At 40.5% G+C, this 15,945-nt stretch overlaps 1 protein-coding gene across 10 annotated transcripts in view; it reads left to right on the forward strand.

Annotated features, from left to right (window-relative positions):
- The window catches only part of RBMS3 (RNA binding motif single stranded interacting protein 3), a 757,514-nt gene that overhangs the window by 156,344 nt on the left and 585,225 nt on the right, over window positions 1–15,945 (forward strand). For all 10 annotated transcript variants that reach the window (XM_072925744.1, XM_072925745.1, XM_072925748.1 and 7 more), the window contains one exon: window positions 4,471–4,539. In XM_072925744.1, coding sequence (XP_072781845.1) covers window positions 4,471–4,539 — 69 coding nt within the window. The remainder of the gene's footprint in view (window positions 1–4,470; window positions 4,540–15,945) is intronic.

Here is a 15,945-nt window from a genome sequence, read left to right on the forward strand (position 1 = left end):
TTTCGAAGTCCTGCAAGTCAAGACAGTATTTCATGTCTTTATCAATGGCTGCATTTTGAAGATTAACACAGTTTGTGGGAGTTCACAGGGCAGTTCGCAAGTACCCAGACTGCATAACAAATTTGCTACCATAATAGCCCTTTGAAACCTAGAAGAGGACAAATTGCTTAGGTCCCTTGGTAGCAAGGAGAACAGGGAGTGTGGGTAGATTTAATTTCACTTAACATTAGCCATCCCCAGTTAGATGTCTCAATTAAACTGCCTGCTTAGCCTTTCTCTCCAGTGAGTGGATGGAGAGACAGGTACTTCCAGAGAGTAAATCATCCCATCTCAGGATACTTTTCCAGACTAATGGGATGAATTGCCACACTCATCACAAGACTTTATAGGTTTATTTGGGTGTAGAACCATTTACTAACTTTGCTTTTGTTATCAGAATATTACTCCTTTTTCGGCTTTTAGAAATATTGTCAGACTAATGACACTTGTAATTTTGGGCTATGCTTTTTTTTCATAAATTTGAAGTGTGGCCTTATCTTGAAGCTCTCCTTTACTGACTGAGGAATTATCTAGGGACTGTATATGTTCCTGGCTTGTATTGCAGGCAGCCACTAGTAGCCTTATCCCAAGAATGAAATAGTAACACTTATTTGCCGGAACTCTCCTGTTGAGCCATACTCCATTGTATTGATGTCCATGTTTTCTTTGAAAAGATTTTTTTCCTGGCTTCTTGCTATGTTATTTACTGTGTTCAGTAGTAGGAATCTTCTGAGAAAACAGTTTTCTTGTGAGCTGCATATTAAAAAAGCATCTTTGCACATATGCTGCATAATTTGCTCTTCTTTTGTGTGTGCCACTTTACTGCTATGAGAAGTACTTTCTTTTTCCTTGGTCTCACTAGGATTTGGAGACAGTCTGATGTTTTATCAGCATTCCTCACATTCACGCTCAGGTCTGGCTATTTGCTTGATGATTGCACCTGAATCTACATCAGATTTTCTCCTCTCACACTGACTGCTGCCTGGGTAGCAGTGTGCAGACCACACTGCCATTTTTCCACAACTTCCATCTCACACATCCAGTTTCTAGTCTTACTGTCTTTGCAAGTACAGTCCACTGTGATTCTTAAACCTTTCTAAAATTTTCAGCAAAACTTTTAAAACAACTGGTAGTCACCTGCAGCTCAGTGAGTTTGACCTCTGTTCACAGGTGGAGGGAATGAGGGAAATGGCCAGGACATAAAGAACACTTTGGATGAGCAGGTAATTAGGGAAGTCAGTCTTAATTAGTTATTAATAGTTGGGGAGGAGCTTTTTATATCTGCATATGGCTGTGAGGCAGCTTAGGTAGCTGAAGTGAGCTGGGAAAGCAGAATGGGTATAAAGTTGGCTAAGAGTGGGACTTGCTGTAGGTTCTGTAAGTGTTGATGGTGGTTTGGTTTAGGTTGTTACAGTGATGCTGTTAGGGAGCTCTATAAGACCAGGGAGGAAGGTTATGTCCAGGGCTTGTGCTGAAGTGCTAATTGTGCCAGAGGGAGCATTCTTAAATATCCTGTGTTTATGCTCCCTCTTTCTCAAAAGGAGGAGTGATGTGGGAGGTGATTTTAACTGAAGGAAGGGATGTGGCTTAAAGGGCTGAATGCAGCCTGTGTTCTCCCTGGTAAAATAGCTTGTGAAAATGCAACACCTTGAGGTCTTTGAGGTGCAAGCTGTATGCAAAAGCTACTCATCCAGCAGAGAATATGGTCTGGCTTATGACCTATGCTGCCTAGGTATTAAGAGACATATTCCTAGAGGTAGGTGGGTGTCTAATTTCTACTGGTTGCAGCAAAATAGGGGTGGGGGTGCGTGCATTTGGAGTTTGCTCGTGCATAACATTTTAAGTCACTTGCTTTAAATATTCTAACCATTGAGATGACCAGGGCTTGTGGCCTGGCCTTCAGATTTTTTCCTGTTGCCCTTTAGAACCTGGACAGAAGCTTGGATGAAAGTATTTTCTAGATATTTCAGAATCCACTCTGAATAGATACAGAAGCTTCTGAGCAGTGCAAGCCTTTGCTCTACAACCTGGTCATCTGGTTGCCTTGGAATGTACAAGCGAACCTGTTTCTTGGTCTGTGAATGGAGAAGGGGAAAAAAAAGCCTGGGAGGGTAGGAAAAAGTCTTTTATACTACTATTTGCAGTTTTTTAGAAGTTTCATCTTAATTATATTAGAAGATAGAAGTCATCGAATAAATACTTCTGAAGCACTAGTGTTTTCTTTTTTGTAAAGTTAAAAAAAAAAAAAATCTTCTGGTCTTGTCTTGGGAAGTATTTGTTTGCTGGGTGTTTGTCCAGGAAAGGATTTGCCTGGTTCTCTGTAATATTGCAGTACTGTTTCTCTGTGGAATATTTATCTTTTGAATGTCCTTGAAACAGACAGAAAAGTTCAAAAGAGTGATTGCTGTGTAGGAAATGTACCTACTAAACGTATTGGTGTGAGTAATGAAACCCAACACTGGTATTTATGAGTTTAGACAGGAGGAAGCTGCAGCTTCATTAGATGACACTAAAGGCAGACATACATTTCATATATATTAATTAAGAAAGGTGTGTGGTGTTTGTGGAAAGGCATCTTACTGGAAAACAGTTTCCAGGTGCTTCTAGAAAAAACTCCAGCTATCTCATTATTCAACTTGTTGTTCAGAGATTGGCTGGTCATTCTTCTGAAGCAAATGGAGATAGTTTTTCACAAAGCTGAGACCAGCATTGTGTGTACTTTGTCTTTTCTGAAGTTTCTATCAAAAAAAAAAAAGTGTTATTCTGTTATATGGTGTATCTGTATATTAAAAATGCCTATCCTTTTAAGGGTGTCTAGGAGAAGATAAATACACTATACAGTAATACTAATAATTAAATTTGTAAAAGAACAGCTTTTTGATAGACTAACACACAAATACAATTCCAGCAGTGGCTGTTTCTCATTAGTTAGAATGACATGCCAGCTTTAGAATATGTAATGATGTATAAGCCCTGGTGGTTATAATTGGCATAGAAATGTACTATATCCTTGGGTGTTAAAAGCCATAAGCTATTTATTTTTGTACTTACAAAGACTGTACTACATTGTGGTATAAATCTCACATGTATGTCACAATTGCATTTTTTTTTAGTAATTTATGTCCATATGGTTCAAATATGAAGCTGTTCCCCTTATTAGTATCCTGCTGGTGACATAATGTACTGATAAATTAGTATCTCATGTCTGGAAAGTCTGTTTGAATTCAGATATCATGCAAAAGAAACTTAAACCCACCTGTCTTCCTGATATAAGTGGCTTGGTTGTGATGAAGATTTTGTAACACATGAGCTTACACAGTGTAGTAGTGATATGCTTGCAAGAAACTTGGTTATTGGCTGTGGTATCCAGTGGGTTTGTTGTTTTCTTGTTTGGTTGGTTTTTTGTTTTTATTTTTTCTGAGAAGCACCAAATTCACATAAGTAAGGAGTGGATTTGAAGGTCTTCTGTTACACCAGATGCTAGCTTAAACTGGCAGTAGATGCTGTTTAAGTTGATTGTATAAAATAATTTTGAAACCAGAGATAATTTGTAATAAAATAATTGATGGAGTTCTATTTGATGCCATAATGCATTGATTCTTCTGCAATATCAAAGGCAGTTTGATTGTTAAGTCTGTATGTGACACATGATATGGAAATATGCTGTAAATGTGAAAGACATGGTATGGTCTTTTTTCTTAGGGCTTTCGGGGGAAAAAATAGAGAAGTGGATGAAAAATGTAGGGATAAATCATAAAGGCTGTTTTTCTGAAAAAAGTTGGTCTATAAATAATCCACTATGTATTTCAAAAATGAAACTTAGGTAAGGTGAAATGATTCTGAAAGAACAATTATTTTGTTTTGACATACAAATCCTTCCAACCCATGAGAAACACCATGTGCCACTGATCTCCCCTTGAACAGTGAGCTATTGACCACAATTGAGTGTGACCTTGTTGCCAGTTCTTCATCTGCTGCTTGATCTGTCTATCAAATCTGTCTCTCCAATTTGGAGACAAGGGTCTGATGTGGGACTGTGTCATAGGCTTTCCACAAGTCCAGAGAGACGATGAGAGTTGCTCTTCCTTTACAGCCTGTCTACTTAAACTGAGTAAATTGTATGCCTGATAGGTAGTGCTTTTTAGCCTCAGTTTAGGTTGGGGTTCAGCATTTAAATATGCAGTCTAGGGGACAAACTGCAAATTGTGAGGTCCTGAGGTTCAAGGCTGAACAGAGCATTTGTTGCAAATTTCCATCTATGTGATTTTAGTGCATGTGTCTCATATTTGTGGTTTCTGGAGGCTCTTATTTAGGGTTTTGGTTTTTTTTCTTTTTGCTATGGATATCTACGTGGTTGAGATTGGAGAAGTTGCCAGTGTGTATGGCAGACATGTTGGTGAATATTTGACATGTCCTTCTTTTATTTTGCAGAGACCTACAGCCAACAAGACTTCTGGTGCTCCTTCCTACAGCAGATGGTCCAGTTCACAGCCTCATCAGGTAATATGCTCTTGTCAAAAAGGATATGAAGCTCAGGTTGACACATGCTTCCTTTTAAAACGAATCTGTGAGGGGATCCGAGAGCATTACCTACCTGCGCTAGACCAGCTTCGTCATGCTGGTCTCTGAGGTTGTTGCAGGATATCCTGTGGCAAACTCTTGGATGCAGTTGCTGCTCACAGAGGAGCTTGTACACCTATGCCTCCTCTAATGCATTGGTGCCTCTCTGGTTTGTTGGGGATATTATTGTGGCTGGATCCTCCTATCCTTTGAATCTTGTCACTTAAGCTACAAGTGTGGGTGTTTGATGCCCTTTGGCAACACATGAAGTCTGTTCTCCTATGCTGGCCTTCCCCCTGACCCCACTGCCCCAGGGTTTCTTTGTGAAGTGATTGCAATGATCAAAACTTCCAGGAAAACTTGTTAATTGAAACTGAAGCCAGAAACTCTTAAGTGATAGCCAGGAAACCATATCATAGTTAATGATTCCTTATAAGAATTTGAATGATATCCAGGGTTTCTGTTACTTTATCTAAATTAAAAGTCATTTTGACTATAGACAAGGATATGGCTTGCTTTTGTTATTAAAGAACAATGTATTTAAACTAAAGCAACTTTGTCTTCAAAAACTCTTCAGGCATCTTTTCAGTAATGATTACATTGGCATTGCTTTCTTCCAGCCTCTACTTTTGTTTTTGTACCTCTTTCTACATACACATTAAAAAAAAACCCACCAAAACCCCAGTAACCTACAAAACTCAAAACCACCAGTCCCCCTTGACACTATGAAAAATTTAAAATATCATGTTGAACAAACCCTTGATCTGACATGCTGGTTTTTCCTTTTGAAGGGTATTTGTTCACTGAGAGAGGAAACTTCCATTAAGTTGTGATTCGATCTCAAAAACCAAAGCAAAAGAAATAATTAATTTAATTTGTATTCAGATTAGGATGAGAAAAAAGTGGCTAAGTGCTTCATGGACTGTTAGCTACCTTTTTCACTGTCCTCCCAGAGTTAATAGTCCTGTTTTCACAAAGTATTGTGAGAATTTTGAGCCTTATCTTCATATAAAAATATGGCTATTTTGCTTGCAAAGTTTCCCATGTTTTCTGTCTTTCAATTTTTCAACACTGAATTTCTACTGTTGAGGGTAAAAGTGAAGAACACATAGACAAAAGGTTAACTCTTTTCAGTGGTTATTGCTTGCTCCATCCTAGGGCATTAGAAAGTGAGCAAGAAAAAGCTCATGGAGTATAACTAATACATACAAGCAGTGTTCCCCTCTTCCTGTGTGTGTCTGCAGTTGTCTGTTAATAGGAGATGAATTCCTAAGTCAGGAGGAGATCATCCTAACAAATCATATGAAATGCACCTTATGCTCTACACACTTGATTTCCTTTTAGAGAAGGGAGGGAAACATAAGCGCATAATAAAGTTTGTTTGTAATGTTACAACCCTGTCAAACCACTAGCAGAGTTGAGGGATTAACTATCAGGAATGATGCTTGAAAGTATGTCTAGACTATCCAACATTTGCAGGAAAAAAATTGCTCTAATGTATTAAAGCGTGCCCTTGGTAATTTCCCTCCATGTATGCTGTAACTCTTATGTTTGACTCTCGTTTTCCTTTGTCATTTCCTCTCTAATCTTTTTCTTCCATGTTTACTGTCAGCTTTTGTCTTCTGTGTTTTGGGTTTAATAAGCTTATAAACTTGCCTCATGGATATTATAAATGCCAGTACCAACTGTGAGGATGTATAGGCTTGCTGCAGTTCCGTTTGGGAGACTGGAATACTGCTGTGCGCTCTCATGAGCTGAGTGGCAAAATATTTGTATTGCATAAGAGATTTGTATTCAGCCTTGCCACTTGCCAGCATCTATATATAGTTTATTTAAACTTTTTTAAAATTTTTTTTAAAGATAGCTTTCCAGGAAAGAAAAAGATTAAAGTCTAAATTCATAGTCTGCGTTTTCTTTAGTCTCATGCAGTGAACTCAGTGAAGGCTTTTCCACATGCATTTTACAAGAATACACACACAAATCTAATAGAACTACATAGCTGAGACCTTTGAAGCATCGAAGAAATGTTAAAAGTTAAATTGATTTTTTTTTCCTTCTTTCCCCTAAGTTTTTCTTTTTTCATTTCCTCTATCTATGTGAACTTGGAAGGTCCATTAGGTGAGAGATTTGAAAGGGTGAGGTCAATGACTCACAGAAAATAACACATTTTTTCCCTTACTTGTTTTGCTTTGTACCCAGACATGCTTATATTTTGTATTGGATAAACTGAAGCATGTTTATCTATCTCAAATATGCTATCTGGGGAAGGTTTTTAATAAGTTTCTATCAACTTATCGCTCTCATGGACGCATGGAATTTGTATGCTCAGGGTTTGATTTTTTTTTTTTTTTTAATATGAAGCTGTTCAGAGAATGGTGTTGTTTGGGTTTCTTTTTGTCTCTACTGCCCCTTGAGCCTGACAAAGTCTCTCATTGCAAAGGAGGCATCTTTGAAACTTGATTTAGAGGTTCCTTCTGACTGCCTTGGGAAAGAGGCATTAGTACCAGTTTCAAGCTAGGTTTCTTCAAGCATTCCTCTTTCTCAATGTCATAATAAGAAGCCATTAGTCTAAAAGGCTGATTTTTTTTTTTTTTTTTTTTTTTTTGATTCAAGGAATTAATCAATTTAGTGAAGGAATTTGGGGGGTGGATGGGAAGGCCAGACCAAATCTTAGCTTCTGAACTTGCATCCATGGTGCTGTGGGATCTTACTAAAGTGACTTGAGGGATGGAATCAAGGAGGAAATACAGATGTTAATAAACCAAAATTGCCTACACTTTGTTCTTGGCTAGTGGCATTGCTTGATGTGTGAAGAAGTCTGCAGCAATTTTGTGAGAAGCTCTGAACTTAGTCCTTCTGTGGTACTCTGAAGGCTGCTGCCTGAAGTGTAAGAGCTCTTAGAACTGATGAAAATGAATGAGGAAGTGGCACTTTATCAGGGATGATGATATAGCTATTTCTAACATGATGCTGCTTTTGCTCAACGGGATGACAACCAAGGCAGAGCTTCTTAGAGTGATGGCAAATCCTTGTGTGGGACAGTCTGTCTGACATTATGAATCAAAGGTACACAGGCAGGCTGGGACACAAGGCTCTCAGCTTTGCAGCTCGGTTGTCTTTGAAAGCAGTTTTAACATTAACAATTCACTCATTACTAGTAATGACTTGAGAACTGTATGCTAGCAAAAATGAAAATTAAGAGAAAAGCCCTCTTTTTGCCTGTCGTGGTTTGACATGGAAAAAGAGATTTCTCAGAAGGAAGAGGTCAATTTGGATATTGACAAATTGAAGGTGGACACGCCTCTGAGAACACAGAGGGGTTAAAAGCAGAATTCCCCGGAGAACTCGCTCTCTTGGGTTCCGGTCAGCGGTCAGTGCAGGACTCTCCCCTGCCTGGCCCGTGGCTAGGTGGGGGAGGGGAAGGCCCATGGCCTGACTGAGGTAGGCCCAGGGGTGGAGGGACTGGAACCGGGCCTGGCCCTCTGCAGATGGAAGGGTGGAGAAATCTGGGATGTCTCCATTCCCCCCCCAGAGTGTCTCTCTCTCTCTCTCTCTCTCTCTCTCTCTCTCTCTCTCGAAAGAGACAGCGGTGGTTTTGTCAGCAGCACGCCGCGGGGAAGGAGAAGAGCGGGGAGGCCGCAAGGTTCCCAGCTGCCCATGGGAGCTGGAGCCTGGGCAGCGAGCCATCCTTGGGAGTCGGGACTTTTAACCCTTCCTTGAGAAATTAAAGCTTTGTGAAATTTTTCTCCTCCTCGGTTTGAAAGAGAAAAAGAGAGACAGCTTGGACCTGGGATGTTGGAAGGAGGAATTCTAGGTGGGAGGAGATGATGGAGTGGCTTTTGGCTGGACTTTTTCTTGGTAGCCACAGACTGAACTGATCTTCTCCTCCAAGAGAGACTGTATTTTAGGAGGATGCTGGTGAGCCAAAGAGACCATGCTTCAGCTGGGAAAAGACAGAAGTGGAGCGAACAGAGAAAAGTTAGGGAGGTTTGTGGTGGTGCCCCCTGTCTTCAGAGAAGAAGAACACCTCTGTTCTTGGACCCTTAGCCCCAGGGGAAAATGGGGGGGACTGTGGTCCCAAAAATGAAAAACTGAACTGTTGTATTTTCCCCTCTTGGCAGGGCATCCTTGAAAGGAAAAATCCTAAAAGCAGTCTGTCCATCCATGCATTGGTGGTGAGAGCACTGTGCATGGAAAGGAGAGGGTCACCACTGGCAAACTTTTTCTCTGGGCGGTGCCATGAGTGACATGGAAGCACAGGATGTGGCAGCTGTGTTTCTTGGGGGGTCTGTGGCACAGAAGAGACTCCTCTCTCCCTTGATGGACTGAGTATCGATTGTCTGGAGGGTGGAAACCTGATTGGGGTCCAGGTTGTGTCTCACTGTGGTTTGTTGAAGTTGGGAGGTGGGAGGAGGAATGCTTTGGAAGGTTTTCATTTTGAATTTTGTGTGTGTTTTTGTCAAACCATGACACTTCCTTAGAAAAAAAGAGAGGGAAACATATCTTTCAGATGCCAGCTTAAGGTCGAGGCATTCAAAGAAACCATAAAGTGTCCTAAAAGAAAGAGGTGATGGGACAATGATCCTCCTAACTGTTAATGAGAGGCAAAAAGTCAGTAGCACCTAGTCAGATCTCACAAATAAATCCACCTTGTATGCAGACAGAAGATAGTGATAGGCTGACTTTTCTTGCTCATGAGCACACTAGGGAGCTGGTGCAATCTGACAATTCATTTGGTCTCCACCACTGGCTGGCATCTTAGTGGCAATATTCCAGGTCTCTTGCACAAAGGTTGTTAGCAAGACTATCTTTAGAGATGCCTAGATTATATTACTTTCTAGAATATTCAAATGCTTCTTCAATATTAGGTGCTAAATGAGCCTGCAGAATAATTGGTGTGTATTAAATGCCATTAAAAATAATATAGAATATTTCAGCATCTTTCTCCTCCTCATATCTATTAGCAAGGCATTAGTTTATGAGCTAATGAGGTAAAAAATAAGGAAAGTAAAACTATGTCCAATGGGCCACAGGACAGGAGGGCTCTCAGCTGTGATTCCATAATGTTCCTCTGTCTGGCTCCACTGCTGCTTTGTTACAGAGTTATTGCTCTGTAGAGACAAAACAAGCTCATTGCTTTCTTGCTGATAGAGCTTTGACTGTTGCTGAACTTGGCATCAGTGCCTTAAGGTCAGAATATGTTTTTTCTTCAATATCTTGCTCCTTAAACACAGGGATAAGTATACTACATTTTAGCACAAAGTGGTTAGCAGTTTCTCAGGAATCTGGACAGACAATGGATGTTGATAAACATTCTGTGTAGTGTCTATATTTCAAACAGCAAAATATTTTATCTTTCCATACAATAGTTTATAATACAGCTTCTTTGTGATGGGGATGATGGAAATACCAGTGTACCAGTCAGGAAGGCAGAAGCTAGGAAAGGTGATATTCCAGCTGTACTGTGGCAGCTGTTTCAATGAATTCCAGGTCAGAGATTTCAGTATATGTAATTTCTCTCTTGCTTTGTCCCTGTTGTGTGTGTCCCTGCTTTCCCCTTGTCATGTTTTTGCCCTTGTGTTCTTCCTGTGTATGTGTTGGAGCAGTAATGTGTTGGTAAGAAGGTAATTAGACAGGTGTCTGTTCAGTAGGTTTTTTCACAGTGCACAAGGTCAGAATGAACCTTGTGATTAATTGTGCAACATAAGAGTAGAGAATATATTTAGTTTTAGGAAGCCAAACTAGGTATGGCTTCTGGTAGCAGCTGGGATTGTTGTAGCCTAAGACAACTCCAAGTGGAATTCATGACTAGATGGAGCAGGAAAATGGGTAATAGCAAGTTTCCTTGATGAGTTCTGGCAGGCTGCCTGAACACAAAGATAATTGGAGCAATGGCTCAGAAGATCCCTTCCTCTGAAGTGAGTTTTCTTTTTAACTGGTGGAAGATAGCTAGTTCTAAATACTAAATAAGGGGTAATAAATAGTAATGTACTCAACTGCTTTGAATCTAATTGTTTTCCTTCAGTGTCTCAAGTCTGACTTCTAAGTCAGTATTGAGAAAGGCACTGTCTCCTTGATGACTCAGCTCCTTGCTTTTCTGCTGAGCACTGCACACTGTGGCAGTAAACTTTAGGTTATGTGCCTGTCCACTAGAAAACTTACTGAGAACACCAACAATTTTCCCAGAAGCCACTGAAGAGCTGTCAAGTGGCAACAGAATTCCTTCACTTGACCTAGGTTTGAGCTGCAGTGTGCTCATCTAAATGATAGTGACTTAGTCCAGCTACTAGGGTTAAAACTTATTTTTAAGGGTCAAATGAGGTCTGGCAACTTTCCAAAGGCAAACCAGACAACCCAAGCCACGGAAATATGTTTCTCCTGGCACTTGGTGTTTGCCCCAAAAAAGTAGCAAGTTTCAATGGCCTTAATTAGACTTAATAAGGGAGATTTGGCAGTTTTGCAATAATGGAGTAAATAATCACTAAATACCTCCTTTCAATAATATATCTTTTCAGAATTAGACATTTCTCTTTACCATTAGGTCATCAGTATTGCATTTCTATCTTAGTTACATTTGGATAAGCACATGCAAAAATCAAGTACGCAATGATAGAAACTGAATTTTTTGGCATGTCAAAGGTACTCACTGAATTGCAGCAAGCCTGTATTCGGTTTATCTTAGATCACTCATTAAATGTGAATTTGAGGTGGAGAGAGTGCCTTGCAAGAGCAAATTTAACCAGTTAAACACTTAGAAGCATAATTATTCTTTTATGCATCATGTGTTGCCTTAAGTTTACTGGAAGTTTGGAAAATGTGAGTATCTGTGATCAGCACTCCAGGTCTGCTGCTCTTATTACATCCACTGTATCTGCCATGTTATGTACATGAGAACCTTGTGGGATTTTTTCAACTATTTATAGAGATTGACCCATGTGTTAGGTCCATCTTTATTAGTAGCAGACAAAATATTAGCCACTCTATTTTTTTTTTTTCTTGTGGAAAATCCTTCTCTTTCACACTTCTCTGATAATTAATCTCAGCATTTGCATACCATCAAGTTTGAGAGATTCTACCACATGCTGCAGTTCAGTACAGAAACAAGCTAATTTCTGGACTATTTGGTGAGCATAAGTGAGTGGCAGAGGACCCATGTTTCAGGCACATTTCACCCATGTTTCATGTCTCACCTCTCATACACTTGTCCATCTTTTCTGCTGCAGCTTGGTAGGTTCAACAGGAAACCTGATGTTAAAGGTTCTGCTTTCCAAAGTTTGATGATTCCTCAGTGAAATCTGTGAGCTGCTGCTTCTGGCATGATGATTTTTGTAGGACAGCATAAGGGAAGATTGAACCTGGCATATGTTTTATAAAGCCACAGGAATCTGCACTAGCAGCCCCAGCTTTACCAAGGTCATGGGCAAAGGCAGAGTTAATACTGGTGACTGCTTTGCAAGTAATGGGAGAGCAGGGCACAGCGAGTTGGCTGCTCAGCTAAATGCATCAGTACACCAGGATGTGTAAGCTATTTTTATTTTGTGAACATAACTCAGCCAAATGAGACTCGGGAGCAGTTGTGTCTGTTGCCAACCGAAGTACAACATAAACTTAGCTTTGAAAAGTTAAGGCTTTTGTAAATGAAATAGGAGGGGAACTAAAAAGGAAACAGATTTTTTCTTTTTTATGGTCAGTGGTAGAATATGAGTAAATATAAATTTATGCACTGTTATAGGTTGCTCTTCCAAGTATGCTACCTGTTGTCTGGGTATAATCACCAGGCAGCTGACTGAATTGAGAATAAAGCTGTTTCTTAAGCTCCAATAGGGTAAGAACCTGTGCCTGGAGGGAAGCAATGGTGTTCATAAGATCCAGCCCCATGCTTTCAGTTATCTACCTGTGGAGAAACACTTTGTGTCTGACACAACTCTAACACAGCAGGATGAAGACTGATGTTATCTTTAGAATGAACCCCAAACTTATATTTAAAAGAAGGGCTTATGTTTTATAGTCACTGTAAATGGCAAAATGCGGGCTGTATTCTGCAATCTGTGCAGCTGGTACCTTTAGTCTACTCTGTGGTTTGGATATATATATATATTCCTCACCAAGCATTGGATTTGGACATTAGTTCCAATTATATTAAATTTCTCCCAGTTATACTGTATAAATGTTAAGCTTTAGGTGTAATGGTTATGAAAACATGGGAGGACTCTTTCAAGACTCAATATTGTGTATTTCTCTTTTACAGGTGTGAGGAGGAAATAGCAGGTTTCCTTTCTCAGGAAGGGAAAGTTATCATTACTCTGTCAGATACCATTTGGTATCTTGCTGCACTTTCAAGTAAAGGTTTAGAAGATTCCATCTATAGCTTGGCAAATCTTAAAAATCAGCATGCAGGGGAGAAAAACCTTTTTTCAAAATTATGTTTCTAAACAGCTGTTTGGCTTTTTTATTTTTTACTTTTGTCTGCTAGGCCAGCAAACTTTTTAGTCCCTTTAGTTGTTGTGCCATGTTCTGATGACAAGCACCAAATGTATGTATTGTGCTAAGTGTCTGCTCGGTGTGCTCAGGTTTGTCTAGAAAAATGTGTATGATGAGCATGAGAGAAAAAAAACTCACAGCATTTGTAATGACTTCTGTGGATGTAAAATATTTCCAAAAGCTATCTGTCAGCTGCACTTAGATTGTCTCTCAAAACTTTTTTCTTCTAGAAGATGAGTTGAATAAGATTTAAAAAGACTGCAAACTGTAATGTTCTACAAATTTTTTAAACCATAAAGACAGAATTCTCCCTGTGTCACAGATTGTGTCATCCCTGGAAGATTCCTATCCTCTTTTGGAAGCCTCACTTCAAAACTGCAGACTCAATTTGAGAAATCCCAGGAATGTTCCTCCCATAAGTCTTTTTTGCCTGTTTGACTTAGCAAATTAAGCTTATTGTTATTTATCTATGAATTCTGACTGTTCCCTATTCGACTGAATTTGGTGAAGAAAAGGAAGGATGCAAAGTTTGTTGAACCTTTCAGAGATGTGAGGTTTTTAAGGGAATTTTAGGAGTACAACAGAGGAGATATACTGGTAATGCTGTACAAAAGGAAAGCATGAGATCATCCTTCAGTAGTCATTGGGGAGTTCATGGGGGAGAATCATAGGATGGCCTAGATTGGAAGGAATCTTAAAGATCATCTAACTGTGGTCATGAACACCTTTCACTGGACCAGCTGGCTCAGAGCCCCATCCAGCCTGGCTTTGAACCCAAGGATGGAGCTTCCACAACTTTCTTGGACAACCTCCTCCAGTGCCCCACCACCCTCACAATGAAGAATTTCTTCCTGATATCTAATCTAAACTTACTCTCTAACTTTAAACCCACTTATCCTCATTAGTCTCATCATTTTGTATGCTCTGTTCAGGTACTGGAAGGTCACAATTTGGTCACCCCAAAACCTTCTTCAGGCTGATGAATTCCATTTTTGTCAGTACTACGTCATAGGAGAGGTGTTCCATCTCTCTAATCATGCTTTCTGTTCTGGGGAACCCACAGCTGGATGCCGTGTTCCAAGGTGGGGTTTCACCAGATGTGAGAGAAGAAGGATAGAATCTTCTCCCTTGCCCTGCTGGCCATGCTGCTTTGTAAGCAGCCCAGGGTTGGATTGGATCAAGTGCACGTTGCCAGATAATGTAGAGCCTCTCATCCACCAACATCCCTGAGTCCTTCTGAGCTGCCCTGCTCTCATCTGTTCTCAATCTGCTGATCCAGGTGCAGCACCTTGTTCTTGGTCTTGTTAAACTGCATAAGATTCCCATGGACCCATTTCTTGAGCTTGTCAAGGTCCCTCTAGATGACGTCCCCTCTTTCAGATACTTAATCTGCAAATTTGTTCAGAGTGCACCCTTTGTCTATGTCATTAATAGAGACATTAAATGACACTGGTCTCAGTATGGACTTCCAAAGGACACCACTTGTCACTGATGTCCTTTAGGACTCTGAGCCATTGACCATTACCTTCTGGGTGCAGGATTCCAACCAATTCCTTACCCACTTATCAGTCTAGCCATTGAATCCACCTCTGTCCAATTTTGAGAGACTGATGCTATTGGGGACCACATCTGTAATCCTTCCCTTGTCCACTGATGTAGTCACTCCATCATGGAAGGCCACTAGGTTAGTCACGAAGGACTTGCCCTTGGTGAAACCATGCTGACTGTCCTCAATCACCTCTTTGTCCTCCCTGTGTCTAAGCATACTTCTAGGAGGATGTGTTCCATGATCTTGCTAGGCTCAGAGGTGAGGCTGGCATGGGTCCCAGGGTCTTCCTTTCTACCCTTTTTATAGATGGGTGCAATGTTTCCCTTTTTCCAGTCACCTGGGACTTCACCTGACTGCCATGACTTTTCAAATATCAGGGAGAGTGGCTTTGCAATCAGCCAATTCCCTCAAGACTCTGGAATACATTTCATTGGGTTCTGTAGACTTACTTACATTCAGGTTCCTCGGGTGTTGGTGAACCTCTTCTTTACTTGCAGTAGAGAATGTGGTCCCCAACGTGCTCTCCATCCACTTTAGAAGTGTAGGAAGAGAAGCTGCCATTGAAGATGGAGGCAAAAATGTTGTTTAGTATTTCAGGCTTCTCTTCATCTGTTCTTACCAGTTTTCTAGTATTTTTTCACTGGGAAAAATACACCTTCTTTGACATTCCTTTTCTGTTTAACATTCCTGTAGGAACCCTTGTTATTCTTTGCATCCCTGAACGGGTTCAGTTCCAACTTCACCTTGGCCTTCCTCACCCCATCCCTATACAACTTAATGTCATCTCTGTATTCCTCCCAGATTACCCGTCCTTGTTTCCTCTGTGCATTTGCTTCTTCCCCTTTAGTTTTACCAGCAGATCCCTACATAGGCGTGTGGGTTTCTTGTCTTCCTTGACCATTTTCTTGCTCGTGATGATTGCAGGCTCTAGGACTCTATGGAAGACTTCCTTAATGGTCTACCAGCTCTGTTTTACTCCCTTGTCCCTGAGGGCAGTCTTCCAGGGATTCCTATTGATTATCTTTTTTAAGAGCTGAAAGTTTGCCTTCTTGAAGTTCAGGGGCCTAACTTTACTCTTTACCTGACCCATATCTCTTGGGACTGCAAACTCCAGCAATGCGGGATCACTGCAGCCCAGTCTGCCTCCAATCTTGATGTCCACAATTAGCTCTCTTATGTTGGCCATGTTATGGATTTCCTGACATGGGGCAAAAAACTCAGTTGCTGGTGTCTGTGTTTTTTCAAGAATGAGGCTAAACTTTATCTCCTGTGCAGATTTTCTGGTTAAGGGATGAGCTTACCCCAGAGCTCAAGGA

Source organism: Taeniopygia guttata, chromosome 2 (genome assembly GCF_048771995.1).
Source record: "Taeniopygia guttata chromosome 2, bTaeGut7.mat, whole genome shotgun sequence".
In the NCBI taxonomy this organism is placed as follows: domain Eukaryota; kingdom Metazoa; phylum Chordata; class Aves; order Passeriformes; family Estrildidae; genus Taeniopygia; species Taeniopygia guttata.